The sequence below is a fragment of the Struthio camelus genome, chromosome 1 (genome assembly GCF_040807025.1).
Source record: "Struthio camelus isolate bStrCam1 chromosome 1, bStrCam1.hap1, whole genome shotgun sequence".
In the NCBI taxonomy this organism is placed as follows: Eukaryota; Metazoa; Chordata; class Aves; order Struthioniformes; family Struthionidae; genus Struthio; species Struthio camelus.
Genome location: NC_090942.1, coordinates 31,035,749 through 31,063,747, shown reverse-complemented (window position 1 = coordinate 31,063,747; position 27,999 = coordinate 31,035,749). Strand labels below are relative to the sequence as shown.

Genomic DNA, 27,999 nt, shown 5'->3' with positions numbered 1-27,999 from the left:
TGAAATGGAAATGAGCATCCAAAACAGCAAAATATATTTAAGCAATATCACAAATACACAAAAATCTATTTACAAATGTAAAATCGGTGTGTCCAGTAAAAATCCTCCCACAACAAACTATTTAGAGACAAGAACTTTAACCCAGTTACATCGTCTGGTGCTGGCAACATAGCTGCTTACATCTGGCATAGTGTGAATTATGCCTTTGCAAAATAAAGGGAAAGCTAATAAAGCTGAAGAAATAATTTCTAAGAAAAACTTTAACAGAAGGCCAGAAAACAACAATCACAGGACATACAAAAAATAATGAATTGCAAATATGTAACTGTGGTAGTGCAAAAATTAAGACAAATGGCTTTTTTCCCCCTATACTTATTCAAAGAAAAACACTAGTGTGAATTTGCAATTTGAATGCCTTTTAAATACTTACATTTGTTGGACTTAGTGCATTTGGATGTTTCAGCAAGATTGAGACTATACATGTAAATGAAACCAAATCAACATAAAATTACTGCTGTGGTATACATTTTAACAATCTTTAAAACAAAATTTAGAATATACATTAGAGACATGAATCTAAAAAAAAGTTTAGATGGCAAGTTAACTTTCTCAATCCACACAACTCATTCTTAAGCATGTTACAGCTCAAGAAAAATAACTTGTATATAAAGGATAGCATATGTAGCATTCTTTGTAATATGATTTATATCACTCTTTCAAATTTTGCACCTCTATTTCATAAAGGGAACAGTGGAGGGATAACTCCTCACTGCTGTTGGGTCCTCTCTAAAGGCATGTGCGTGGGTGTGAGCTGGGGCTGGGCAGTGACCCCCCAGAAGTGCATGAGTGCCTGAACCCTGAGAGTGCTGCCTTCACCCTGGTCCTCATGGGGGAATGCGGGTCACAGGAGGCTGCTTTGATACTAGTTGCTGCAGAAGTGGGGAATTAATATAGAGTTCCCGAGACTTGTCATCCTAAACCCCAGTTTTTGTTTTGATCTGAAACACAAAGGACAGTCTCTGTCCAAAAAAAAAAAAAAAGGCCCCACAGCTTGTACGGTTGTAAACACATCTTTTAGTTTAAAATAGCATTTTCACCACGCTTTCCTGTTTAAAAAAAAAAAAAACAAAGGAGGAATACTTTATGCTAAAACTATTTGAAATTCAGAAAACTAGAATGTGTTAATTGAGAAAACAGGGAAAAAACCCTGCAAACACATGATTAGCTTGGCCAATAACCTTTTTGCTACATATTTAGCTGATGCTTCATTTAATTTTCAACAAACTGCTAAAGACCTAGTCTATCCTAGAGAAAAGCCAATGGCTTGATAAGTAAGCTGGAAACCATTTAATAAACAGAGGCAGAAGAGCAGCACCATTGCATTTGTTTTTGCCTCTAACAAAAACGGCTCCATCACTAAATTGCAGCATGGATTGGCCACATTAGTCTAGTCACTGTCCCAGGCTAGGTCAGGAATCCCAGACTTACTTACTTACTGCCCCTATTATACAAAAAGAAAAATATACAGATGATGTTCATGAAAAATGTAGCAGTAGCACAGATGGAATAAGCTTTTACCATTATAATTAGTGGGAAGTGTTATGGTTGGTGTTCACAGCTTTTTGAAAATTAAAAAAAAAGAACTTCTTACTGTCAAATGGTATGTTGTGACTACTGGCTATTACACTGTTGCTTTAAAGGAACGTTGTGTTGTAAAGTTTGTCTTTGTGCTGTAGTTGAAAGTTTGTGTTGCAATCAGAGGAATTTTTGATAAAAGGGCAATCAAAATAGTAATTTTTACAAACCACACAACTGCCTTCCTTCAGGCAAGATTTCTTCTCTATCCAAGGTTTGCTGTCCAGAAACGGCTAAAAATGACTTCTACCGAGGAAGGCCTGCTTCTTTTATGGCACAGGGTGGATACTTGTTCAGCCTAACTTTAAGTAAGTAAGTGTACAATTTTGGTGCTTGAAGAAGGAGCTTACGCACCCAGGGAAGGCTCTGGAGGATGACTGGGAATGTAAGTGTGTGCTCTAAAAAAATCTTTAAATGGAAGCAAGGGATTTGTCTACTTCAACTTTGGCATCTGAAAGTTAGATAGCCACATGTGAACTGGTCACCTAAGACTGTTTCTGCTCAGCAAAACAAAACAAAACTAATTAATAGGCACAACCACAGGACAACTTACTTCAACCTAAAATAGATCAAATGAGTCATCCCTCTGGAAACACCTCTTTCTTTCTGTTGATGAGAAGTGGAGCGCCTCAGGTCACTAGCTCAGATTTAGCTTTCAGACTTCGGAATTTAAATAAGAGGACTCCTACTTCGGCTCCCAGTTTAGGAATTTCAGTTGGATACTTAGTGTTGGATGGTGTGATTACCCTCCATTGTACTGGAGAACAGCCACCTCTTTGGAATTTGTGACAGTTGCAGCTAAGGCATTTACTTTGCGATAGCTCAGTGGAACCGATTTGCAGTAGTATATCTGATTTGCTCTTTCAGATCCTGATCCCCTTTTCACCTTATGAAAGGGGATGGAGAAAGACAAAGGGTGTGTATGTGGGAGTTGTTGCTAAATAAAATTGTGTATTACACAGTAATGAAGAAACTTAGTGGCCTTTCCTTGTAACTCCAATGAAATCACCATTATGAGGTTGGTGGGTGCAAATTACTCTGGCTTTTGCAAACCTCATCATTTAATTGCACATTTTATTTTCAGGAGTTATTAACAGCTGTAACCATTAGCAGATTCTCTAATTTAGTTGTCTAAAAAGGTAAAATGAAATCAGAAAAGTCCTTGAAGGCAAACCATTAAAGAACTCCTAACATCTTTTCAGGTATTAAAAAAAATAAGTCAGTAAGTTATGTTTATTTTAGACAAATATCACTAAAGCCTAAGATTCTTATTAAAATACTGATGAAAACAGAAAAAAAGTAAACTCCAGCTCTTCTAGATTGCACACATGTATGAAAAAATGCCACAAAGTGGACTGACTGACTCAGCAGCTTAGCAGTTTAAGTCCTGATTTTCAGTACTTCAGCAAACAGACTAGAAAGCTCTGCAGCTTCTCTGATAACAAGGAAACGTGGGATAGGATTTGCAGAGTCCCTTCCAACATTTTGTAACTGGAAGAGTTAAGACTAGGACCTAGTGGCTGGGAGAATAAAGTTGAGGAACACTCAGGATTCGATCCTGTCCTAAAGGACTAATCTTAGTCTTTCAGTGAAAGTGCTTGTTCTTAGTTTAAACAGATAATGAACTCATCCAATACTCAGCATTTTACAGCATCCATACCAGTCCTATACTCAGCATTTTACAGGATCAAGCCTTTAGGCACAGCAAAGACTTCGGGTAAATGTGGAAGCAAGGCAACACTTGCATTTCCGCCTTTTTTATTTATTTATGGATCATTTTCTTTTGTTAAGTTCCTTTTTTTTTTTTTCTTCAGGGTAGCTTTTCAAAATACAAACTAACAAGCGTCTGAAAAAGCCAGAACCACCTGACAGGTGAGGAAAAAAACTCTCAGCACACTTTTTATTCCATAGATGAATTACCTACTGGGAATATTTACAAAGAAAAGATCACTGCAGGATACTGAATTTTGCAAGTAACACAATGTTTTAAAAACTGCATTTGAAGAACCCATCTGGTGGGCAGCAACAGCACATTACAGGGTCATCAGAAAAGTTCCTTTCACCAACCAAATCCCACTGATGGCAGTAAAGAATTCAGGCAGGGACTGCAGATGCGAAAGCAAATAAAAATAAACATCCTTGGTAGCTACTTACCTACAATGGCTCTTCATTTTTCTGTTTTAATTTTTGGTTCAGTGCTATTTTATAATACCCTTGCCATATAATTTCAAGGGCATATAAATTGAATTGAATATTAGCTTGGTTCCTTTCCTGTATTTGAACCTTACAGTGGATATAAATGACAAATATGCAGGCCCTAACGTTCATCAAACTGGTGATTCTGAAAGGCTGCTTTCTAGGTAACACATATTGAACATGCAAACTGTTTCCAAAATGCATGGTCATATAAATAAGTCTTTTACATATTTAGATACAGTTCAGTAACAAAACTTGAATATTATAGTTTAAGATTGCAGTTTGTAACTGTTGCATATTCTGTAACTGCTCAAAGAGCTGAACAAAGTGAGCATAGCTTCTGATGTAGCACATTTATTCAAAGAAAATAGTCATATAAAAAGTTGTAAGTTGTACTGTAAATGAGAAAGTTCCCAGAATTCCCACTTATGTTCCTCTTTGGTTCCTAATTAGGATTTGACAAGTTTGAAACCTTGTCCTGTGTCCAGCACTGTGGGAAGAAACCAACTCATTTTTAATCTTTTCAAGCACCTAAAGCACGCTTTACAGACCCAGAACAGATTGAGACCACAAAACCAGTTTGCCAAATGTACTAATGGGTAGGTAATACGTGGGAAGTATATCATCCAGTGTTTGGCAATATCGCTTCCTGTTGGCAAATGCAAAGTGTAGTCACTCCAGTGTTTTGACACACCGTACACTGCTTTCACTGTACGTCCCTTTTCAGACCAGCTGATGTTACTGTCAGGGTTACAGTTGTATTCAACCCACTGCCTGGTGAAATCACCGAGCTGTGGAGGATCTGCTTCCTCAATGTCTACAACTCTGGCCATTTCTGCTCCTTGCACAGCGACATACTGGTCATTCACTTTTCTTACTTCTTTAACCCAAGGCTGGGAGTTCTCACAGTCTAAAACGATGATGAGTCGCGAACAAAAAGTGCCGTTCTTTTCTCGCCACCACTCCAGCAGTGTGTCAAGTCGTAATGCATCACCTCCTACCAAAGAAGGAAATATTTAAGATTAATGTGAAGAAACAGAAATCTCTAGATTTCTTGCAGTTTACAAGAATCCCTTAACAACTTTATGGTAGAGAGAACATACATTTTCAACTGAGCCTCTCCCCTAGTAGGTGTTAGAAACACCTTCAGCGAGATAAGAACTGATTTCACCTGACTTGCAGTGACAGACAAGGCCATTAACCCACCCAGGATAAAAAGGAGATATAAATTTCCTTCTGTGGTGAAAGAAATTAAAGTCTATTGAAGAAGTCTAGAAATAGCTAAACATGGAAGAAAGCCTGAACTAGAGTTTATTCTGTATTAAATTCTTAATAAAGGACGAGAGAGGATTTTTAAATGTACATAACACATGCTAACAGCTTTGAAGCAAACTGAGAAAAGCTTCTATGGCACAACCACATCTTTAGCTTAAAAAATTAATCTGACCAGAAACTGTGATTCACTCTACAGCCACAGGTGTTTGTCGTCAGAGCTTCACGAAAATTAAAATTCATACAAATGTACAACTCACTAAAATAAAAGATTCCATAGGAATTTTTCCACAATATTTATTTCCTATCAGCTCAGACACTTCTAAATAGAGTTTCCAAGTTTTAATATTCTACCTCAACTCATGCTCGAACTATCATTGAAAAGAACAGCCTGTAATTAAACAAAGTTACCCACAGTTAGGATTCCTTTTGCCCACTAAGTGTAATGGATACTTGAGGATCTAAGTCAGCTCTTGAAAAGCTGACTACTTCTTATTTGAATGCCTAAGGAAAACATCTTGCAAACAAGTGTATAAAACTCCATTTGCTCCACAGTGACTACTAATGTGAAAACTGATATGCCTAAGTGTTGCCAGGTTGGAGCTATGATACAGAATTAAAAAAAAAAAAACACACCAACCAACAAACCAAAAAAATCCCTCTCGTTTGAAAGTGTTAACTTTTTATATAATTTAAGGAGACTTTAGCAAGAGAGGTAGAAAAATGTGATTTTTTTTTTTTTTTACTTTGACTGCATTTTAATTCCATAACAATTTTCTTTGTGGAATATAGCATTTATCAATGTTTAAAATCTTGCTAGTAGAAATATAAGTTGCAGAAGTGAATTTCAAGTGGCTGCAAATAAAATAGAATAACTGCACATTTCAGAACTCAGATTTACTTCTACAAGATGTGACAAGAAAGTGCATCAAACTAATAACATGGAGTTAAAACTCTGAGCATGCTACTGCAATTAAAGTAAGAGCAAAATTACAGAGCTACAACCATCTCCAAAACAAGTACAGACCTAGAAAATTTAGTATAAAAGGAAATTAAAAAAAAAAAAAACTACAGTAATGACTTATCTTAGTACATTATCCCCACGTTGCTGCAGTTCAGTGCATCTACAACAGGGACTTGTACAGAAGCCAATTTCCCTTCTGTGTAAATTAGCTGTACAAATGTCTTTACTTTTTTCAATTTTAAATGCTTATAAATAAACTTCATTTTAGCATAACTATGCATGGGTGCAGGTGACCGATTGATTTAAAAATAGTATTAGACAGAACTGTCTAAAGAAAACCATTTTATTTTTCATACGCATACATACTCAACTTCTAACCCGAGCAAGCTCAAACGCATGGAATAATCAGCCAACACAAGATTTAGGCACCAAGCTGTGCAAGAGATCTGTGCATCTCTGGCCACATCTGATTCTCTGGCACGTTTCACAGGCAGTTAAGCTGACAGTTTCAGCAACAGAGACAAAGCTTCATTACCCCAGCTCCTGCCTTTGCATTCACTTAGAGAACATGACCTCCCAGGTTGTTTGACTGCTCATACTTTATGCATGACTAGTTAGAAGTTTATTTTATACACCACTGTGTTACATCCAGCTTCCAACAATGAAGAAACATCATTAGTGAACTAATAAATACAGTAAGCCTCCTTTAAAAGATGTCATTACAATGCAAAGACTACACAGCTACTGCTGTGCTGTATCCCTGCATAAACCCTCAGTCAGATGCTGCTTTTTTATTATATCTGAATGCTACACTTCACTGTTTCAATCTCTCTCAATCCTCTCCAGAGGTCAGAGGATGGTACAGATTACAGGAGCTAATGACCAAGCGTTCCATCTGTCACAAAACACCACTGTCCAACTCACGAGGTACAATTATATAATCCAATATCCTTCATCTTTTCAGTTTATTATTCTAGTTACATTCAGGAGCAGCACTATCTGGAAAGAGTATCAAGTTACACTCCATGATTTATCTAATTCTCGCAACAGGAAACTAATCATAGAAAGGCTTCTCGGCAAGCACCAAATGCTTGTTCCTTTCCTTTATGTGACTATACATTATCTCCAAGTAGAAGTGAAGATGTGCTTGGATGAAGAACCGAAAAGGAATTTTGTGAGAAAGCTGAAAACCATTGCATTTACACATTGTATCTCTTTCTTACCATAACAGCTTTCTTTTTGTTGTAATTGTTACCTTGGCCCTCATCCTAAAGTGAAAACAGAGTTTAATTTGGGAAATATCTACCTGAACAGGTACACAGAGACCTGGGCTTCTCTGTCACACTCCAAGCTCACCAGATATAAGCCAGGTCCGATCTGGAGGCTGTCTAATCACTTTTGCGCAGGAACATTTGCCTACATGTATCCTAGTAAACTAACCATGCCTCTGCTGCAGGCTTTGCTGTAATCCTGCTCCATGCAGTGCATGGGCAACTCAGCAACCGCACAGGGCAGTAGCTGCTCCTGAGAACAGGACCACCCTGTTCTCAGAGAGGTTATTCAGTCATCCTGGCATACACTATGTTACATCACTTGTGTTAAGCTCAGAGAACGGCTGTGGCTATTTTTTTTTATTAGTACAGGTGAAGTCTGTGAGAAATAATATGCACTGCCCTTCAGCAGATGTTATAGCTCAGGCAACGAATTGCCTAAAACAGCTATATAGCCTCCCGATCAAAACTGACCTGCATGCATCTGAACAGCTCAGCGTGACCAGCAAAGTTCAAATCTGTCTGCACTGTTCAAGAGCACGTGCCTAGAGAGACACTACTGACACACAGCCAGGAACTCACAGGTAGAGTGCAAACTATGAAGTGCAGTTCTGTTCCAGGAAGAGGGAAAAAGTTGCAAATTATCAGTGTACTTACTAAAAGATTCATTTTTTGCACGCAGCAACCTCAGAAGCCCAGTTCCATATTGGCAAGAGAGTAAGCCTACACCTACCAAGGATTCAAAAGGTTCCACAGATTTACCAAAGAAAAATTCTTATACAGTTGAGGTAGAACTGCAGATTACAGAGATCAAAAATGGAACAGGAATGGGAGCAACAGTGAAGCCTATGCTAAGCACATAAAACAGCATTAAACCAGCCCTTTACTATAGGGGTTTGCAGTCTTGAGGCTATGCTGTACCCGAAATGACTCCCAAACTCTAGGATGTCAGCAAACCGTAGTTCTTTTCATGATCCAAGGGTTGCTGTGTTTGAAGGCCTGCTTTCCTAATGTGGATTGTATACCCGCTTCCTGTTTCTTCTATTACTTCCATCTTGTACAAAATACACAGCACATCTTAAAGACACCCATGCAGCCCTTCACAGATAACCTAGGTGACACGGTGACACAGAAAGCTATACAAGTTGCTCAAAGGTCAAGTGTGCTGGATCTACCATGTAACGTAAGGAATAAGAGGATATTATAGTAAGCCCTTACAATGAGCAAATATTTCTCAAAATATAGGAGAAGCCTGTCTTTAGAACAGGAAGGTATCATTTCCACGTAACTTTTCCAAAAAAAAAAGTATGCTTTAAAGTTAACTTGTTGAATTGTAAGGATAATAAGAAAACATCTTTAAAATTGTAAGCACACATTTGGGATCAAAAATACTTGCAGCATTGTGAGAACAACTGTAAAAACAGTTACCTGCAAAATGGATTTTTGTCAGAGTGACTAAATGCTAAAAATCACATATCTTTCATACCGTAACGAACCTGACTGCCATACAGAGGAAGGCTAAGGAATGAGCTGCTTCTTCACATCAAGTTAATTGCATACAAAAGAGGTCTACTGCATTTCCTCATTCTCTCCACTAGTTCCACTAGTATTCAGCCTACCTAATTTGATGACTCCTTCCAGCCCCTGAATCTCTTAACAGTCTGGCTCTGTATATTACCTATTCCTCTTTTCCTTCCCTGCCAGGAGCCCGTATGAACCTGTTCTCCAGAGCCTTGTGGTTCTGTGACATTCTGGACTGTCAGATAATAAATGAGATCAAAACTTTGAAGTTTCACAATACGGTACGATTTCTATGAGAAAAAATTCACTGACTTGGAAAATCTATCAATGCCAAAACTATCAACAAAAATATCAAACAACAATTACCTGCTAGTGCCCATTCACCAGTGCCATGTGAGTGACCACTGTAATATAAAATATAGGTATCATGTCTGGGTCCATCTGCAGTCCGAAGTTCAAGAAAAGATTTGATCTTGGAGTGAAGGGTATCAAAGGACAGTCCACTTGTAGAGTAGTCACAACCATATGTCTCAATCATGTGATATGCAAAAAATCTTTGGATGGCATTAAGCATGCCTGTAGACCTCAGATTTAACTCTTGCACATGCTCAGGTGGAAGAAGAGTTGGGTGGCCATCAGGACTAAAAAGAAGAAAAACAGTTATTATGATTTATTATTATGATTTCATGTTTAGTTGACTGACAGTAATAGGTGAATTTTCTTTTTCTGTGGCATGTTTTCTCCACTGTGAAGAGGTACTACGCTAAATTCAAATTTGCTTGAAATGTACAGTTTATAAACAAAGCAAAATACTGTATTTGAGTGAGGGCCAAATATCTCCCCCTTCCTTCTTTCATGCTTTTAAAATCCAAAGTGTGGTCTTCACTCAACCCTGTGCTATCCTTGCAGCTTTTGATCTGTGTGTGTGTCTATAGACTTGAACTTGCTTTGCCTGCGCTCTAAGCCTGCTGAGTGAAGACAAGCTGTGATGTGAACATGCTGGGCTTCAGCTATTTCATTAAGTCCCACTGAGAGCGCTGCCTTCAGAGAGGCACTTGTTCACACACAATTGGGAAGCAGTACAGGCAGAATGAGAGCTGGTCTGCACTAATGATCATGCAAACTAGTCTTCAATGACAGACCAAGAGTAAACCAAGTAAACATTTTAATTAGATATTTTAAATTCATATATCTCAGTTCCAAAATATTCTTTATTCAATATGGTAGTTACTTATGCAAATACAGTAATTCTCACTTGTGTGTGCTGTTCAAATGCTGATCTTTCAGCATAACAAATAGGTTTCACATAATGGTATTCACAGCTTAGAAAAAAAAAGTGCTAAGAAAATTATGAACTGGACCTGGAACAAACTACTTATGTATGTGTACATACCTACACACATACACACATATACATACAAATATACACACACACACACACACATATAAAAGCCCCTTGATTCCAAAATGCATGTATGTCTGGTTCTTTTCTTTTCTGAAGTCTTCGTAACTATTCGTTAATCATGACACCCTCTTCATGATGTATTCTCAGAAAAAGAACAGCGTTCATCACTTTTCAATCAATGCAGTAATGCTAATGATAAGGAGCCTAACAGAGAGCTGTATCAAATCCATTTGATTCATGCTTGACTACAGAGAGGCACAGATTTTGGGGGCGAAAATATGGAGATGACCTTACTCTGCTAATATAAAATACAATTTCTTATATATATACACATATAGACTTGCAGACAAAATGCATAAAGGAAAGTTTAATCTGGTTTCTTTTTTGGTCTAGTTAATTAAAATTTTGCATCTCCTCAGCTGTTTAGTGCCTTCACAAAGGTTTATGTTCCACTACAACAATTATATTTAATACATTATCATCACAGTTTATCTCAGCAAGTAAAGACTGGGCCCACTATCAAAACAATCAAGCTTTGTTACTAAGAAAATGCAACTCTGCCAGGCCCTAAACAACTTCTCCAGAGTATCTCATCCACTGAGAAATCAAAGGAAACTGCCACAGGCAGAATAACATAATACAATGAAAGAATTACATTACTGCCACGGAAATAAGAGAAAAATATTATTTCTACTGCAATGTAATTTTTTTAATCCCTAAATAAAAAAAAATCCAATGAGTCAATTATTGTTAAGAGAGTGGGCAGCTAAGGGCCCACTCAAAAGCTCAAAAAATTGTTTTTACAGTATTTCACACTACTTGCATACAACAACCTAAGATCAGCATCTTCAGTTTCTTTTGCCCCTTAAACTTTTCCCTATCCATTGAATCCATCACATACACAGCAAGCTGGGAAGTTTTCATAAATTGGGTAGTTCTATTTTTAAGCCTCTCATTTCAACATATCACCCCATTCCTCTAGTAACTCAAACAGATAACTTCCATAGTTTTTTCACACCTTTTACAGAAAAAAAAAAGGTTCCTTTGTACCATTCAAATTATATGACTAAAATTGCATTTTTCAAATTTAAAGCTTATAAGAAAGCCATACAAATGAGCAAGCAATAATAGTACAGAATCCCCCCAAACATTTTTCATATGGAAACATTTCTATTGGAAAAAAGTCTGCTGCAAACTCACAGTACAAAAAATTGGTATGCAATCCAATAGCAAACCTAACTTCAATGTACTTTAAATGTAAACACCATTTCAGTTAATCCTGTTCAAAACAACTTTGAACTGTGATTGATCTGTTAGCTTATTAAATCTCCTCGTATAAAATATCTGCACTGAACCAAGTGCACCAATCCTGCCTTGCATGAGATAAGGACTGCAGAATTTCCCTATGCATGTTTGATGCCTAAAGTATTTATTGGCTTTTAAAAAGCAAATCAAATGCATATAAAATGGTGGAGTTACAGTCACTCAGAACACTTGTTTTGAAAGGCAAGGGAAAGGAAAAGGGTTATTCAAAATTGGCCAATTATTTAAATTGGTATTTAATTATTGGAAAATGCAAGTAACAGCACTGCATTGCTTCTACTGGGTATCGGTTCACTCATACTACTATGAAGTTGAAATACATGTTAACTGTACCTGCAAAAGTTGGTGGGAATCACAACCGCATACCCAACACACGTTCCTCCCAAACAGTTTCCCAGCTCATGGAAAAGCCCGTGAGCCATGGACTCCAGAGGTAAAACAATGAGAAATGCACTCATGAAGATCCCGTTGGTTGGCTAAAAGGAAAACACAGAGGTTTATATACTGCATGAAAAATCCTTCCTACCTGTTGGTTGTGGTTTTATTAACGATTCCCTGTGTTTGATCAAACTTAACTGGGTCCTGAAACAAGAAATGCAAGCCGTTACATTATACCTACTGCTTACCTATCCTTCCACATATACTACACAGCGAAGTACTCTGAAGAAAAATGAAAGGCCAGTTTGGGAGTGGGGGGAAAAGGTGGCTGCTGAAAGCAGGGATCACTCTTCTGAAAGGAATGAATATGAAAACACTCTGACCAGCTCAGGGTTTAGCTTTCAAGCCCCGATCATAGCTTAGCTTTACCCATTTGAGCAGAGCAATCAAATTCCACAGAATTACTCAGGTACATAAAGTAGGCACATCTGTAAATATCTACAGGATCCGGCCTAAATCAGTAAAGCACAACTGTGAAAAAAGAAGTTGCACACAGTCATTTCAAAAATTAAGCTGCAACTGCCAGTAGCAATAACTTAAAAATGGAATTCTGAAATGCCAGCTGTCAGTGAGAGGCCGAACAGATAAAGATTTCTTTTATTTATTTTAATATTATGTGACTAAGTTTAATGAGGCATTACATGCTTTAGGAAGGGGAGAAAATATTATAATTAATCAAGAACTTTAATATCTGTGGTGCAGTTATTAAATACTCATTTCTGTTATGTAGTAAAGGAAATAAGTTCATAGGTACAGCTTTCTGTCATCACAAGAGTCTTGCGACCTCTCACCACATCTGTGGGTTAGGCCCTCTTTGCATAAATCTATAATATCAATAATTTTTTTAAAAAATCTGGATATTCCCTTACTGTTTAACAATCCGAGTAATCTGGTGTGGACTGTCAGCTTAACACAGAGGCAAAGCTGTTTATAATTTGGAAAGTAAATCATGCTGAAAAATTACAACAAAACCAACTCAGTTCTGCTTGGCACACGGCAGCCTAACTCAACAACGTTCAGTTTTTAAACAAAGAAGTAATATTAGATGACTTATTCTGAAAAAACAGCTTTCCCCATTTTATGTGCTTCCTGCCATAAGAAAGAATAGCGTGTCTGCCAACTGTACCAGTCTTAAAAAGCGTACCACTATATTTTCAGTAAAAGGATTTTTACCTTTATCTCCTTGAAATGGTGACGGCAATACTTCTACCACAAACAAACAACAGAATCTGTTAACCGAGAATTTTTCACAAATTCCAACACCTGAAACCTCTGTAAAATTATATCCAGATCCCACTGTGCTTTATAAAACACATAACAAACAAAGAGTTTATTCAGTTTCTAGTTCTGAAGAGAGAAGTGGCAGAAACGACACTGAGCAGATGCCAAGTCATATCAGATGACAACCAAGGAGGGCTTCCCTGCACACCTTATCAGAGAAAGTCCAACTAATATGACAGCTGGTTTGCTAACATTCGAGCTCATATAACTGGTTCCGACAAAACTGGTCCATGACAAGTGATAATGCTAGTGTAAAATACTGCAATCAGCTCTCACATAATATAATGTGGTTTGATGTTTCGATGCTAAGAATTTGAATTTACAAGGAGTAAGCTGTATCCATCAAGGTATACACACATTATAGGAGATTCACAGTCACTTTCAGGTACATCATTTTCTGAGCTATCTCAGCAGATATCTTGCATCGTTCCAGATATACTCCTTTCCCCTTTCCAGACTGTCTATACAAAGAACGTCAGGATTAAAGAGTGATTTAGTAGATGCAACATCTTTAGGACAATACACAGAAGCATTCAGATAGTGGTTCTTGGGTTTTGTGTCAAAGAATAAAGAAGTTCAGAAAAATTTCATAAAAAGACATAACAGTTCCTGAAATCACCAGAAGAAGACAGAAAAGCTCGAAACAATAGAACAATTATGGTGCAACTTCAACCTGTTTTGTTGTCACTAAGGAGAACAATCCTGTCACTAAAGGAATATATATATATCTTTTTCAAAATATATCAGCAAGAAGTGCCCATATTGGTTATTCAGTTTCCCAAATACACTCTGAAACTGAAAAGGACTCGGAGCAGCAGAAATAAAAACTGAGAAATTTAAAAACTTATACAAATTAGTTCATAGAAAACCTAGATCTCAGTACTCATTCTATAGAAGCTTCATAAAGTATGAAAAGTTGGCAAAATACCGCAGCTCACTGGCTTTATTAGTTTCAAGATTTGGAGACTTACTTTCACAACTGTAGATGCCAGAAAGACAAAGTGCTTTTAAAAAAAAAGAAAAAAAAGACTTTGGGACTCTGGTTCCGCAGAGACTGAAGGGCTCATCTGGAAAAGCTTCCTATTCATGATCAGTTAGAGGACTTTCTAAATCTTGGAAAGACTGAAGACACATAATGGAAAGTATTATAATACATTTTTAGAACTATGACAAAGTAATTAAACTTTTCCATCATATATAGTCGTTTCTTGAATCTTGCTGTAACAAACTGCTCTTCATATTGCGTTAGTGTTTTGACTACAGTGAATATATTGCAAGATAACAAAGTTAACATTTTAAATATTTTTGTTGAAACACTTGCCCGTAAAAACTACAGCAATCAGAATATTCACAAAGACTATTATCATATCAGAAGAAATAAAAACCATTTTTTTAACATTTCCAATACATTTTTTGTAGATTTAGCATTTAATGCAGGAAACTAACATAGGAACAGTTTATTCCATTTTGCTGCTCTCTCAGTATTTTTTTTAACTGAACATCACCATAACCACAAGTTAATTCTCTAATCACAAGCCTTAAAATCTACCTAACATTTATCTGGACTTATCTACCTAAATATTTTGAGGATTTGGGCTTGGAAACTTGGTCCTTTTTCCAAACCACATTATGGATTAGGGAATGCTTTGAAAAGGGATCTTAAACTAGTAAGTTGTTAAAATAACTGTTATATTTTTCAAAAATGCTTAATAGCATTAATTACAATGCCTGTTTGAGCACGAGTAACTCCCAAGGTACACACGGATACACATACAATGCTCTCTGTTGCACTCAACTGTCTTTCAAGTCCAGTATTTTGTCCCCCAAGAAGTGGCCAAGCAGATTCTCAGGGAAGAGGATACTCTGGCCTTTTATACTTAAAATGTAATTTTAATAAACTAGCAAATTGATGTTAAACAAACAAACATCAATAACTAGAAGAACTGGCAGTGATTTGGAAAGCAAGCACTTGCTGTCAACACTTTTTGAATAGTTTTGAGTTAGAAGAAATATTCCACTAACAAACATAAGGTTAATTAATGATGCTTAGAACAACTCTGTAATGAGATAATATAAAATATTTTAACTCAGCACTGCAATATAATGACTGGCGGCATTTTACTGTCTGAATTATAAGAACTTGAAAAAGCAAAAAATAATAACTAAGTCAGTAACTACTGTAAATCTTAAGATAGGTCTCTCTTTTAAGATAACAGCTAATATGCCTGGTGGAGACTGTCAGTGCTTTACAAAGTCCAAAAGATTTGATAACTAGTTTTTAATGGAACAGATGGCCACGCATGCATAGGCGGAGCCACAAAGAGTTTATGTTCTTTCATCGGTTCAACCCATTTTCATTCTGTTTTTGACTGCGTTGGCAGCCTGTCTCTATCCTCTTAGCGCCCATTGATTCCTGACAGCTTGCTCAAAAAGCAAACACAGAAGACAGGGACCATCTCTGCAATTTTCTCCTGAAAACAGGATTAGCCATCTTCTCTCTTCATCTTTTGTTGTCGTTTTTTGTCTTTGTCTGTGTTGTTCTAAATGAACATTTAGGAAATATCTGCTGTGTCCTCATTTCAATGTGGAAAAGGTAAAAAGTACTTGCCTTTGGTTATGGAAACACAGGCAATAAAAGATGGGTGAGATCTGTTAGTAGTACAGCCTTTCTACATTCTTTAGTTTTTCAACCAATACTTTATTGTTAAATGTAACTTTGTTAAAACAAGGTTGATTATTCATGGGTAGGACAACTTCAGTCCTACGGAGAAAACCACTGCTGAAAGTGGAATGATTCTGGAAAAGTATTTAATAATGGAGCATAAGCAATACATGACTGATGAAACTAATGATGAGGAAGAAAAGAATTAAAAATCATTAGTTTAAATTGAAAGCCAGTTACAAAGACTTAGAGAAAAGCCCTTCTAATTAAAATAGAAATAAAATTATAAATAGATGTGAACTAAGATTATACATAACTGACCAACATAACTTATAAGGCTTATGAAAATGTACCTGAGTATCTATAAGGAACCATTCTGCCTTGCTTTCCATTATTCAAGCTGAATTACATTTCCCTATTTGTACAGTTTATCCACATACACACATATTTTATATAAAAATATATAATTATATATATATACACACATACTGCACATGCATACAGACATGTGCACACATAAACAATTCTGCTTAGCTCATCTGCAGTTTAATTCCACAAAACCAAAAAAGTAGACACTCCAGGAAGGAAAAGTGTAAGGAGAAAAAAGGCAATGTGATAACTAATCTAGTAAATATTGGAAGGATAACTAATTCCAAATGAAAACAAGAAATATACATTACAGGGAAAAAAAGAGAAGATAAAAGACAAAATTAGGAAATTTACAATGTAGATCAACTACCAGGTGAAGTAGCCTTATAAAGAAACTATTTTATGAATGAATAGGCTCTGGGGAAGAATAAACAAACCACTACTTCTGACTATTAGAACAACACTGAGAAAATCGAGAGAATATTTTGCAGAAAGCAGTCTTTACATTCACTGACAGACAGATTTTAATGTGTTATGTTGCCAGTCTCTGCTTCTGTTCTAATCACAGCCTGTGTGTATTGTATATTTGAATACAGCCTTTGTATATTTGACCTAGCAAAAATGGAAATGGTTGTCAATTTAAAAATACACTAACTTGAATTTTTAATTGAGTTTTGAATATACAAATTTGAATTCTAAAATAATGAGACTTTGACAGCAAAACTCAACGCAGAAATCAGATTCTTTAAAGTAACAATGAATATTTTCTTTCTCTTGTCACAAAGTAACACTGGTGCCGAGTCCCAGCACCAGTTTGCAAAGCAAGTGCAGAGAAATAACATTTGTTTGCTTTTGAATTTCTGTCTGACGTACATTCAGACAGACAGAAGGAATGTAACCAATCACTCCCTATTACATTATGGCAATGCAGAACGCCCTGAGCTTAATCCAGTTACCAAAAATACCCGTCTCATATTAACTCTACCTTCACACACTCTTTCTTAGGCAAAAGAGGTGCAACAGTTAGTATTTAGGGATCTGCTCCTCCTGCCAAGGTAAAGATGATGCCTTTCCAGAGTCGGTGCCCCCTTCACGAACCATGGCCTCTGAGAGCTGCGGTCACAGAGGAGCTAGCGCGCTGGTGCCACTGCGGCTGCGTGGAGGGAACACGACAAACCGACTGGGATCTGACGGGAGCTGCAGACAGCCAAGATGAGGGCTTGAGCGTACGCAGAAGAGGGGAAGATGGGCAGCAAAAAAAGACAGGATAATGGGTGAGTTTGAGAAGAAAGACTAGCAGTGAGCAAGGGGAATTTAGGATCTAGTTTGAGAGATGAAATAGTAGGGGAAGAGGAATAACGGTATTGCGAAAGAAACTGGACAGAGGAGCCTATAAAGAAAAAGTGACACATACAAGTTGAATCAGAAAGGAAGGGGAAAAACTAGCAGTGAAGAAGAATGGAGGGAAGTAAAAATGATCGTAGAAAGAGAGAAAGAGAGAAAACAAAAAAGCAGAATAGCATGGCTATTTGATAAAACATGGAGAGGGGCTACACGGTGCAGCAGGGCTTCAAGGAAGAAAAAAAAAAAGATGCATATTTAAACCAGACAAGCAATATCTGAGGAAGAGTGGATTAAAATACAAGACAATAAGAAAAGAAGGAGAAAATGATGGCGAAAGAGTGGATATAATTTGTATTCACAGTAGCTACTGAATCTCGGATGTTAACTAAAGTACAAATAAGTAACTACACAGGTTAATTAGAAAAAATATTACTATTTAGAAAGTAAGCTTTTTTTAGAAAAGTAAAAAAACCCCACCATTTTCAAATTTATTAAAGACCATGTAAATTGAGCTTTTCAGAAACTTTTGCAAGGCAATCTAACACACAGAAAATACAACATCACTAGCTCACCTAGAAACAAGAAAATATACATATAACAAACTAATTTCTTTTTCATGAATAGTTTGAGTTCAATAGTGCTGTTAATTTAAGTACAGTTACTCATATATATTACGAACACTATAATTTTGCTAACCCATAAAATTCATTAGAAACAAGGATAACGTACTCAAAGTACTCCATTCCATTACTTTACCTGTCTCCGACACAGTTCATTTTTCTCTTGGTAATATTAAATACAGGTCTGCCAGGGATAATAATTCTCTTAGGCCAGTATTTCAGGAAAACTTCACTGTTACCTTGGCATAGATCACTTAACAAAATCTGATTTAAAGTTTCTGAGAAAAGGTTCCCCAAACCTTTCCAAGAACTTTGCTTGCAAATTCAAAGGCCTTTGTCTGCAAATTTCTCATCATTTTATTAGTTTCTGAAAGAAATACTGCCTGTCATTTGCATGATTTCTGCTGGATTGAGTCCCAGTCAAGGGCTCGACTACAGACAGGCACATGAGCAATTGCTGAAATGAACAAGTACTGCTGGAGTTAAAGAGTCTATTGATCTGACTAAAATTACTCATACAAACGTGAAGACAGGTGTAGACCAGTTCCTGGGGGTTTTTCGAGAAAAATATCACCATGTTTCTACTGAAAAGTCAAGGTATCTTTCCTTTCTAGCTAAAGCAGGGATTACTCTCAGAAGCAGACCGCGCCACAGCTGAAACATGTCCTACTGAAAAGCTGTTACTCAATTTTTAAATGCAACCAGCAAGTATGTATGATGTTTCCCAAGTACTCCAACCTCTAACCACTGGTGGCTCAAGGGCTCCCTGAGCCAGACATGGTTTCTATATAGTACGTAACCCTCAACGGGTTCGTCTCCATGAACTTGTCCAACTCCTTGTTGAGCCTCTCAGCATCCATAGCACGCTGTGATACGTATTTTCAGTGTTAACTAGACCCTATATGAAGAACTACTGCCATTTGTTTGTCTCAAACCTGCTTCCTGTCAACTTGATTCCTCTTAGTTTTTTGCATTGGAACTGATTGCTTATTGTACTTCACTGTTTACCTTCTCTCACAGACATAATATTTTATATGATCATCATATTCCTCCTTAGTTATCTTTTCCAGACTGAAGGGCCCTAGCTTAGTTATTCCTTACATGGAAACTGTTTCACGTCTATATGTTGCCCTTCTCTGACCCTTCTCCTGTTGCCTTATCTGTAAGATGGGAACTAAGAACTGTGCAACTATTCAAAATACTGAATAACTATGGATTGATACAGTGGCAAAATGATACACCTAGTCCTTCCTAATAATTCCTAATATTTAATTTGCTTTTAAAAATACTAATAACATCAAGTTGATGCTTTCATTGAAAGGCACCCACCATAGTCCCAAGATCTTTTTCTGCTACTTAATGATGTCAATAGCTTTTTTGTGCAGCAAGGATTTCTAGGAAAAACCCCAAACAAACAACAACCCACTAAGTATTTACTAATAACTAATGCTTCTCTTAAAAGAAATGCAGACAGTGGTCTCCGACAGTCTGATTTGTCTATTTAAGTGTTAAAATATGTATAAATATCATAGTGAAAGTACTTATTTGCTGCAGAAACTTGTCTGCTGCATTACTGTTGAGCGTGCTTGAAACTCCTGTCAACAGCAGACTAAAAAAATCCCAGGAAAGAACTCTAAAGTATTGTCTCAAGGTCTGTAACTACCCCCATAAAGAAGAAAAATGACTAGTTTCCTTACTCTTAGGAAAAAAAAAAAAATCAAACGCCCTGTAACAGTATAAATTGTGTGCTTTTATACCATTGCTTTCTTACTTATAATTACTTTGAAAACTGGCACTATCCCGAAAACTATAGAAAAGGCCACAGCTTCTTACAATCGCTTTATTAAATAGTAAATCCATTTACTAAATTGTGTTCTGGCCAGATCCGATAAAGCATTCCATTTTCTGGCAACAGACAAAATAGGCACAGAGTGATTTGCAAGGCAAACATCATACTTCTGAGGTAGAAATGCTTCTAGTTGGAGACAACTGCATTCATAACCTTACACCAAATCATTACTTGCTTTACTATAAATAAATGATGAAAAAAATATAGTTAAAAGAAATGTAACTATAATTTTCTATTAAAAATATACGATTGTAGTAAAAAACGGATTTCCTGAGGAGGAATAGGAGTTCGTTTGATGCCTTTCAGGCTTGTTAATACAATTACTCCTTTTCCCAGTGAAGCAGACAGAGGTGATGAAGATCCGCTTACCTTATTTACACAACAGGACGCTAGAAACTGAAATTAGCCAACAACAAGTATTAAGATTTCAGGTGAGCTGCCTACTTGTTTCTCATGAACTCTGTCCAGCACAAGCGCAACAGTACTTCTTCAGAATTAGAGATGCCTGAAAATACTCAAACATGTAACAGTTGCAATTATTTTTAGGTATATGACAGAGATGGAAGAAAATCTACAAAGGTGCAACGAATTATCACAGTAAAAAGGAAAAAGTAACAAGGTGGGTACGAATCCACCTTGCTTTGGCACCCAAATGGCATTAATGAAGCAGTCCTCCTGAAGATAAGTGCCTGTATACTTTATACAAATCAATGTGGAGAAGCTGGTTCCTCTGAGGGGTGCAACAGGAGATCCTGCCCAAGCCAGGCAGACTCCAGCAGATAGACTCTTGGTCTGTAAGCCAACAAAAGAGCCTATCTTTCTCCAGACACTATTTGGACAATTCATGCATTTCCTTTGTTCTGACTGCTTTGTTAGGTGTAAGTAGCTGGAGTGGTTTTAAACAATGTAATATTAATTAACGCTTTTCAGGATGTTAAAGGAGTAGAGCAAAACAGAAAAACTGAAGACAACTAGAGATGGTAAGAGACTTGCTTTTACAAAAAAAGTAGCCATCCATCATAGAATAATAACTTGCATTTTTGTTTGATAAAATCACACTATTTTCAGAAATATGGAAGTTATCAGTATTAATATGCTGATTTTAGATCTTAACTGTTTCTGTCCTCCAAACTACTTTCCCATTTCTTTCAGTATATTAGCATCTTTGCTTTCCTGTAACTACATTCTGGGGAATTTTCTTCTCTATTTTTTTTTTTTTCAGTTCAACTTCTTCCTTTTGGTTTCTCTGCAAGTCTGGAAGCTATAGCTATGCGTGCTGATACTTCTTCAAAGGAAGAGTAAAAACTACCTAGACTTCCTGCCAGCCTTGTCTGTTAGCCTCCAATGCTCCTAACGCAAAAAAACCCGCAAAACCAACAAAAATAGCTCTCACAAAATAGCTGTGAATTTCCTTCTCCAGCAAGATGTGTAACACATTTCATCCAGGAGGTTATTTTAGTTGAGAAAATCTGCATAAATGGGCAACAAATTGTCTACCATTGTAGAGGCATTTCTGCAGACTGGATCTGATAGGTTTTTTTGGTTTTTAGGATGCATGGATACAAAAGCTTTTTGTTATTAAAAAAAATAAAACCAAACTCCCTTCCACTCTGCTGCAACATTGCCAACACACTTTTAATTGGGGGCCTGAACAAGTATTTTGAGAGAAATGTGTATTTTCTGCTAAAGACAGGACATAGGCCTTCATTTGGAAATGGAAAGAAAAGTCAAAGATAAGCAGACTGGATGGTTTTAAGAACTAGTCTTTCAGAGAATATATCCTGTGCTGCATGAATAGATTTGAAAGCAAGGCATCGAGAACACACACTATAGCAACAATTTGCCATTTTATCAGGTGATCTCTGACTTAACGTTAACGGTTAAATACAAAGCGATATTCTTGAAAAATGTATTCCTAATACATGAGTTTGTCTTGATTCCATCACAATAGTTCATAAAAAATGTCCTCGATATAGTGTGCATTATGAGGATGCAAACCATAATTCAGTTTGTAGACAAATTTTATGGTGCAATGAATTCAAAAAAGAAAATAACTTCATAAATAGGTGAACTTATAACTTAAAACACTTTGCATGCTTCTTTTGCACTGAAAGCATTAACGCTTCTCATTCTGATCACATAAGGAAGCTGGTAAGCTCCAGTTGCCTTACTAGGCCATAACACAGACAGAACAAAGTGTTAAATTATAAGAACGTGTTTTTGAATCCAACGGTTCCAACATATAAACTCTGAAATACTGAGCCAGAGTACACTGTCAAATGTATTAAGAATTTTAAAAAGCCAACAACTCTCAGGAACGTTCATTTTCAAGAAGGAGATCAAGATAAAGAGATTATTATTTACCTGCCAACATACTGCCCCCAAAACAGCAGTTGCGACAAGGCTGAAAAATACGAGCTGTTCTGAAATTAAACAGAAGTGACGCATTCCTTTAGATGCCATAACTCTATCAAGGCTGTTATTTTCTGTTCTGTGGGTATAATATACTTTGTGACAGTCATTTAATTTTGTGTGAAATCCCCAGAGAGTTATAAAAAAAATAACATGACAGATCATCCAAAAAATTCCAAAAATAGAAAAGCCAGGTATCACAAAATACCAGAGATCCAAGTCACCTAGTTTAAAGGCTGCAAGAATGAAAAAGATAAGTTCGATGACTCCAACTGAGATGACAGAAAGCCTTCTGCAAATTTTACCACGGTATAAGTAGGGCTTCCACCGTTCAGTAACTGAAAGTCCACTGAAGTAAACATCGAGAAGGGGATCTGAAATTAGGCAACTGAAGAAACAAGCCAAGGCAAACGGGTTTGTGGGAATTTTCAGTGAAGGAAAAAACAGCAAGGATGCAAGGGCTCCAAAAATTGCCAAATTTGGAATTGCCAAAAAAGACTTCATACGTAAGTCAATAATCAGCATGGCCAAAGCCATGACGAGCAAAATAATGCTCATAGATTTTTCTACCAGCATAGTTGTGCTGGCAATCGCAAATCCAACCAGCTCCAAAAATTCAACTGTTGTCAGCAGAGTTGGTCGATGATGGATACAGCCACAAATCCTCTCAACCAAAGCACATAATATCCTTAAAACAATGGCAGAAAGGAGCAAATACTTAGTAGCTTCTTCTTTCACATCATTTTTGAAGGCAGAATTATTAAGAAAACAGAGAAGGCCAAGCAAAAAACCAAACCAAAGATTGGAGAGACTCAGACTTGCTGCTTCCATTGAAAAATAGTAGTAGAGTATGCTGGCAATTCCAAGAACAAAAAGCCCGAGGATAAATATTACCAAAATCAGTGCATCTGCAGTTTTCTCCCATCTGACATAAAGGCCCATGCAAATGGCAACCAGTAAGTTGATTCTGGCAAGATAGCCAAGATATCTGACAGACGAATGCATGTTCACTTCTCTGTTTGCTTCTTCTAACCTTGTCATTGCTGCATAGAGACAGTGACTAACACAGTAGCGCAGTGACCTACACATGTAAACTGCAGTTAAGGGTTTTAACCCACTTGACCGAAAGTAAATAGTTGGGTTTCATCCAAAAAATACAATGCAATAGCTGGCTTCTGTACTATCATTTCAACAACAACGGTCCAGGATCACTGAAGTCCTAGAAAAAGAATTGGAAGAAGTGTTAGTGGCAAATTATTGCTTTTAATCTTACACAACATAGAGATGACACATCCTTTTCCTCCAAATAGTTTAACATTTAAAAATAAAAAATATAGAATAAAGATTAAATAAGTATTTTCTTAAAGGTCATGTAAATTGGGGATCATTATTAAAAATGATATAGAATGATTTTCTCATAAATCTTATTCATAGTTTGAATCAGAAGATAACGTTAACCAAAGCTGGCCAACGCCATTTTTTCCCGTGAAAAACATCCGTTAAATATATCTATGAGCATCCAAAACACTTCTATCATTTCTACCACCTTCTGAAATATTTTAACATAGCTACAGGATTTAGAAAAGAACTTCATGACCAGTAATCTGGTCAGAACTTCATTAGCTTAAACCCATAAAAGAGCATGAAAAAGGAAATTACCATTACCTCAATTTCTCAGAATGGGCATGGACACACGGAATATCAACCGATTTGGCCATCATCATATTCAGAGTCAAAAATCCAGACCTTTCTTAGTGTAAAATTAAAGCCTCCATATTACATGTTCATCCCTCCAAGCCACTTTTTCCACAAAAACAGACAAAATCATCAGGATGAATATTTAGAACTTAAGCTCCTCCTAACCAGATCCGGTTAACAGATTTTTTTTTTTTTTTTAATACAATACAGGAACAGACAGTAATATTTTTAGAAGGAATTTTGAAAGAAAAAGCAGCTATGGAAGTCTCGCTAGAGATCATTATTATTTTATGGGATAAGTATTTTCCTGACCTGAACTGCATCCTGAAATGTGAGAACTGCTGTAACCCTACTAATGTCTAATTTCACTGAGTTTACACATAACCAATAGTATTAAGTGCTACAATGAGAAGTTTAAAAGTTGTTGAGGAAATTCTATTTCCATCAAAACCTACATTTCACTGTATTTATTGATAGTTGCCTTAATACAAAGCTGTTAGAGGCAGAGTACAAAGCTCTCTAGTTAAAGGCACACAACGTTTGTATTTTGAAGTCATATCCCTGCTCTGCATGCCAAATGTGTTATAAGTACCAAATTCATAGCAATTATTTGGAGCACACGCTTTCTGAGAGGCTAACTCCATGCCAAGAGAACCACACGCATTTCTAATTTTTGCTGCTTTTGTGCCTAGAAACTCTAAATCAGGAATCACTGAATGAATAATACAGAGCCTCAAAGAAAATAAGATGGGAAACAACAGGTGGATCACAAGAAAATAAAGAAAGAATAAAATAAATATCATTATTTTTCCTCCTCAAATTTTCTTAAGAAGTTTCACAAATTAAAAGGGAACCCAGAATCACTCTTCAAATTCCCTTAGTTAAAACTCAATGAAATCCTACGTAGTATTTATATTTTAAAACATAAGTTATAAATGAAGTTCTTAACAAAATGTTTATCCAAGAGTATGATTATTCAGGTTATGGGCAGAGTCCCCAACAAATAAGGATAACAAATAACAGGAGGCCTCTATGATTTTTGAATTAATTACCTACTTGACCATCTTTCTAAAGAGTTAACAGTGTAAGAGAGCAGCCAATGTGTCAAGAACATTTAAAAGCTACATTATAGCTCACTGCTGGGGGAAGCATAAAGGTAAACTAAACTTGAACTCAAAACCTAGAATTTATTCTCAATGTTTAAATTTTAGTTCTTTAAATCAATGAAGAAAAAAAAAAGTGAAGGATTGATTGGTCCACAAACTTTGGCTATTTTGGAGACTGACATCCAGTGCAAAACCATCTTAAGTAACTGGTGCAGTGACAAACTGGGCTTAAGAAATCAATTTTTTAAAATTACTCAAGACTGAAAGTACACATTTTCAAATTATCTTAAACAGCTAACAAGATTGTGGGTATGACTTGAGAAGAACTGTGCACTTAAATTTTGTTTACTTGAAACAGAATAACTAATATTCATACTGAACGATTATTACATAATGCCATTACAAGGCAGAGCTGTTTGGATTTCAACTGTGTTATTTTCATAGCAATGATTATTATTAATGTTTTATACATAGACTTAATTCCGAAGTGCCTAGACTCCCCCTATCTAGCGATATGCTGTTTCTCTCAACCTGTCATTAATATTCCACTTCATATAAGTAACACAACTGAAAGTTAGCTATCATGTTCCAGGTAACTGTATGTCATTTTACAGTATTATAGCACTGTCCACGCTCTTCTCAGTTTTTCTCATAACACAATCAACGTTCACTTTTTAGACAGTTTGAGCCATTTATTTTAACACCTACATCTTTACCTCCCTCAAAGTTACCACTAATTCAAACCATAAACATACAGCAATGATTTCACTGTTCCTTCTAATCCAAGGTACGGATGCTTCAGTACTGCTGCGTTGAACTTCATCTGCCATACCGGCCTGTAATCTTGATTACTGAGCCGTTCTGGAGTTCCTCCAAGTTAAGGGACAAACACTATAAATGTTTATTTAGACAACAGCCTCACTGAAATCATCAGATTGGCTCATACGTGAAAAGTTAAGCTTCCACCTAATCTAACGCCTGGTTTAAAGTGTTGACGTTATTACTAAGTTATTTTTTTGCAGGATCATTATGCAAGCAAACTCCCCAGCCTGGAAGCAGCCACTCTGACAGAAAACTACTCGGACTACTTCACCTTGGGTCAAGTGGGGTTTTGTTATGGTAGGTCATGAGAAACCCTCCTCCAGCTGACATCCCTTGTGCTCGCACAGGGGGTGGGGGAGCGCCTGCATATTTATAGCCGCAAAACAGAAAGTCTACTCAAGACCTAAATATATGCAAAATGACAACTTGGACCATAAATTCAACCTCCTCTTCCTGACTTCCTATGAAATTGGCAAAAAGCTTCACTAGTAAGCCATGCTAATGACTACTAATGTATTTTTCTGCCCAAAATACGTGATCACTTTTTTGGTGAAAAGAGGAAACGGTAGTGTTCATGATTAATATATCACATAAATATTACCAAATGTGTGTAATAAGAACTTTCAATATCTGATTTATTCTTTGAAACATATGCAACTTGTTACTTGTTCCTGTTTAGACTCCAAACAAAGCCTGATCAATGTTTTTTTCTTTAGCTTTTTAAGCTGATGTCCTTAATATTTCAGGTTGCAATGGCCAAGTTACATACCTGACCAGATCGCATTTAAATTCAAAATAAACAGAATATGTTTATCTGTTACTAAACATTCCTCATCAGGTTTGTAAACACTTATGGTTTTAAGCAAAACCTGAACCGGACTCTAAATATACATTCTGAAGCTAAACTATCCAAGAACTTTTCTATATGTAAAGCAACGATATTCCCAAGGAGGCTTTTACCATCATCTGTCTGAGAAAGGTGGAAAAAACCCAAAGAGGCTCCAACAGTTTAACTACAGCTGATATCAAGCTTAGGTGAGGCCTATCTAAAACAGATACTGAAAGTCTGCTGACGGGACTTGCCTTCCTTCTGTTTTATTCTTCTAGTTTAGGGCACTTAAAAAAAAAAAAAAAAAGGTAACTCCATGAGAGTTTCTTTTTTTAAAGTAGCATTTTACCAACACCCATTAATACAGAGGCTTTCACGCCGAGATTAACGATTCAGCCAGCTTTTCAACGTCAAGGCTCAACCCACGGGCGCTGCGGCGGGTGCCTGCCGCCAGACCAACCGCGGCGGCGGCGGGCAGCAGGCGGCTCGGGCGGCCGCAGCAGGCCCTGCGGGGCCGGGCGCTGCCACCAGCGCAGCCGCTGCCCGGCCAGCACCGCTCACCGCGCCCGCGGACCGTCACAGTTACTGGGGGCAAGCGGGGCCCGTCCCCCCGCGGCGCAGGATCGCCCGGTCGCTGCCCGCAACGGGGCGCCGGGGTCAGACCCCCGCCGCCGCCCCGGCCCCACTGCCGCGCACGCAGGTCCCGGCCGCGGTCTCGACTCACCCTCAACAGGCGCCCCGGAAACTTCCCAACCCCCTCTCAGCGCCGCCGCCATGTTGAGGCTGAGGCGTCCCGGCTACGGGCAGCGCGAAGGCTCAAACAGCGCCGCGCCGCGCCAGGCGGGCGGTGCGGTGGCGGGCCGCGCCGGGCCGGGCTCGTCGGGGCCGCAGGCGGCGGGAGTGCGGGGACGGGGCCGGGGGGCGATGAGGGCTGCCGCGGCCGGGTGCTCGCTGCTAGCCCGTGAGGCGTGAAGCCGCCGGC

General features: G+C 37.4%; 1 protein-coding gene across 1 annotated transcript; it reads right to left on the bottom strand.

The window, feature by feature from the left end:
* TMEM168 (transmembrane protein 168) lies at window positions 1–27,880 on the bottom strand. The gene is made up of 5 exons (XM_068933075.1): window positions 27,742–27,880; window positions 22,515–23,781; window positions 11,921–12,063; window positions 9,226–9,500; window positions 1–4,828 (listed from the first exon to the last, which is right to left on the bottom strand). The coding sequence occupies exons 2-5, from the start codon at window positions 23,649–23,651 to the stop codon at window positions 4,281–4,283; spliced, it is 2,103 nt and encodes a 700-aa protein (XP_068789176.1). The 5' UTR covers window positions 23,652–23,781; window positions 27,742–27,880; the 3' UTR covers window positions 1–4,280.
* Between the last annotated feature and the right edge of the window lie 119 nt (window positions 27,881–27,999).

Coding starts and splice junctions, on each gene's coding strand:
- TMEM168 (XM_068933075.1), bottom strand. CDS start 23,651: ATGTGTAGGTCACTGCGCTACTGTGTTAGTCACTGTCTCTATGCAGCA. Junction 12,064..22,514: donor TGGGGGCAGTATGTTGGCAG/GTAAATAATAAT, acceptor TTTTCCTTTTAG/CCAACCAACGGGATCTTCAT. Junction 9,501..11,920: donor ATTCCCACCAACTTTTGCAG/GTACAGTTAACA, acceptor TCTTCTTTTTAG/TCCTGATGGCCACCCAACTC.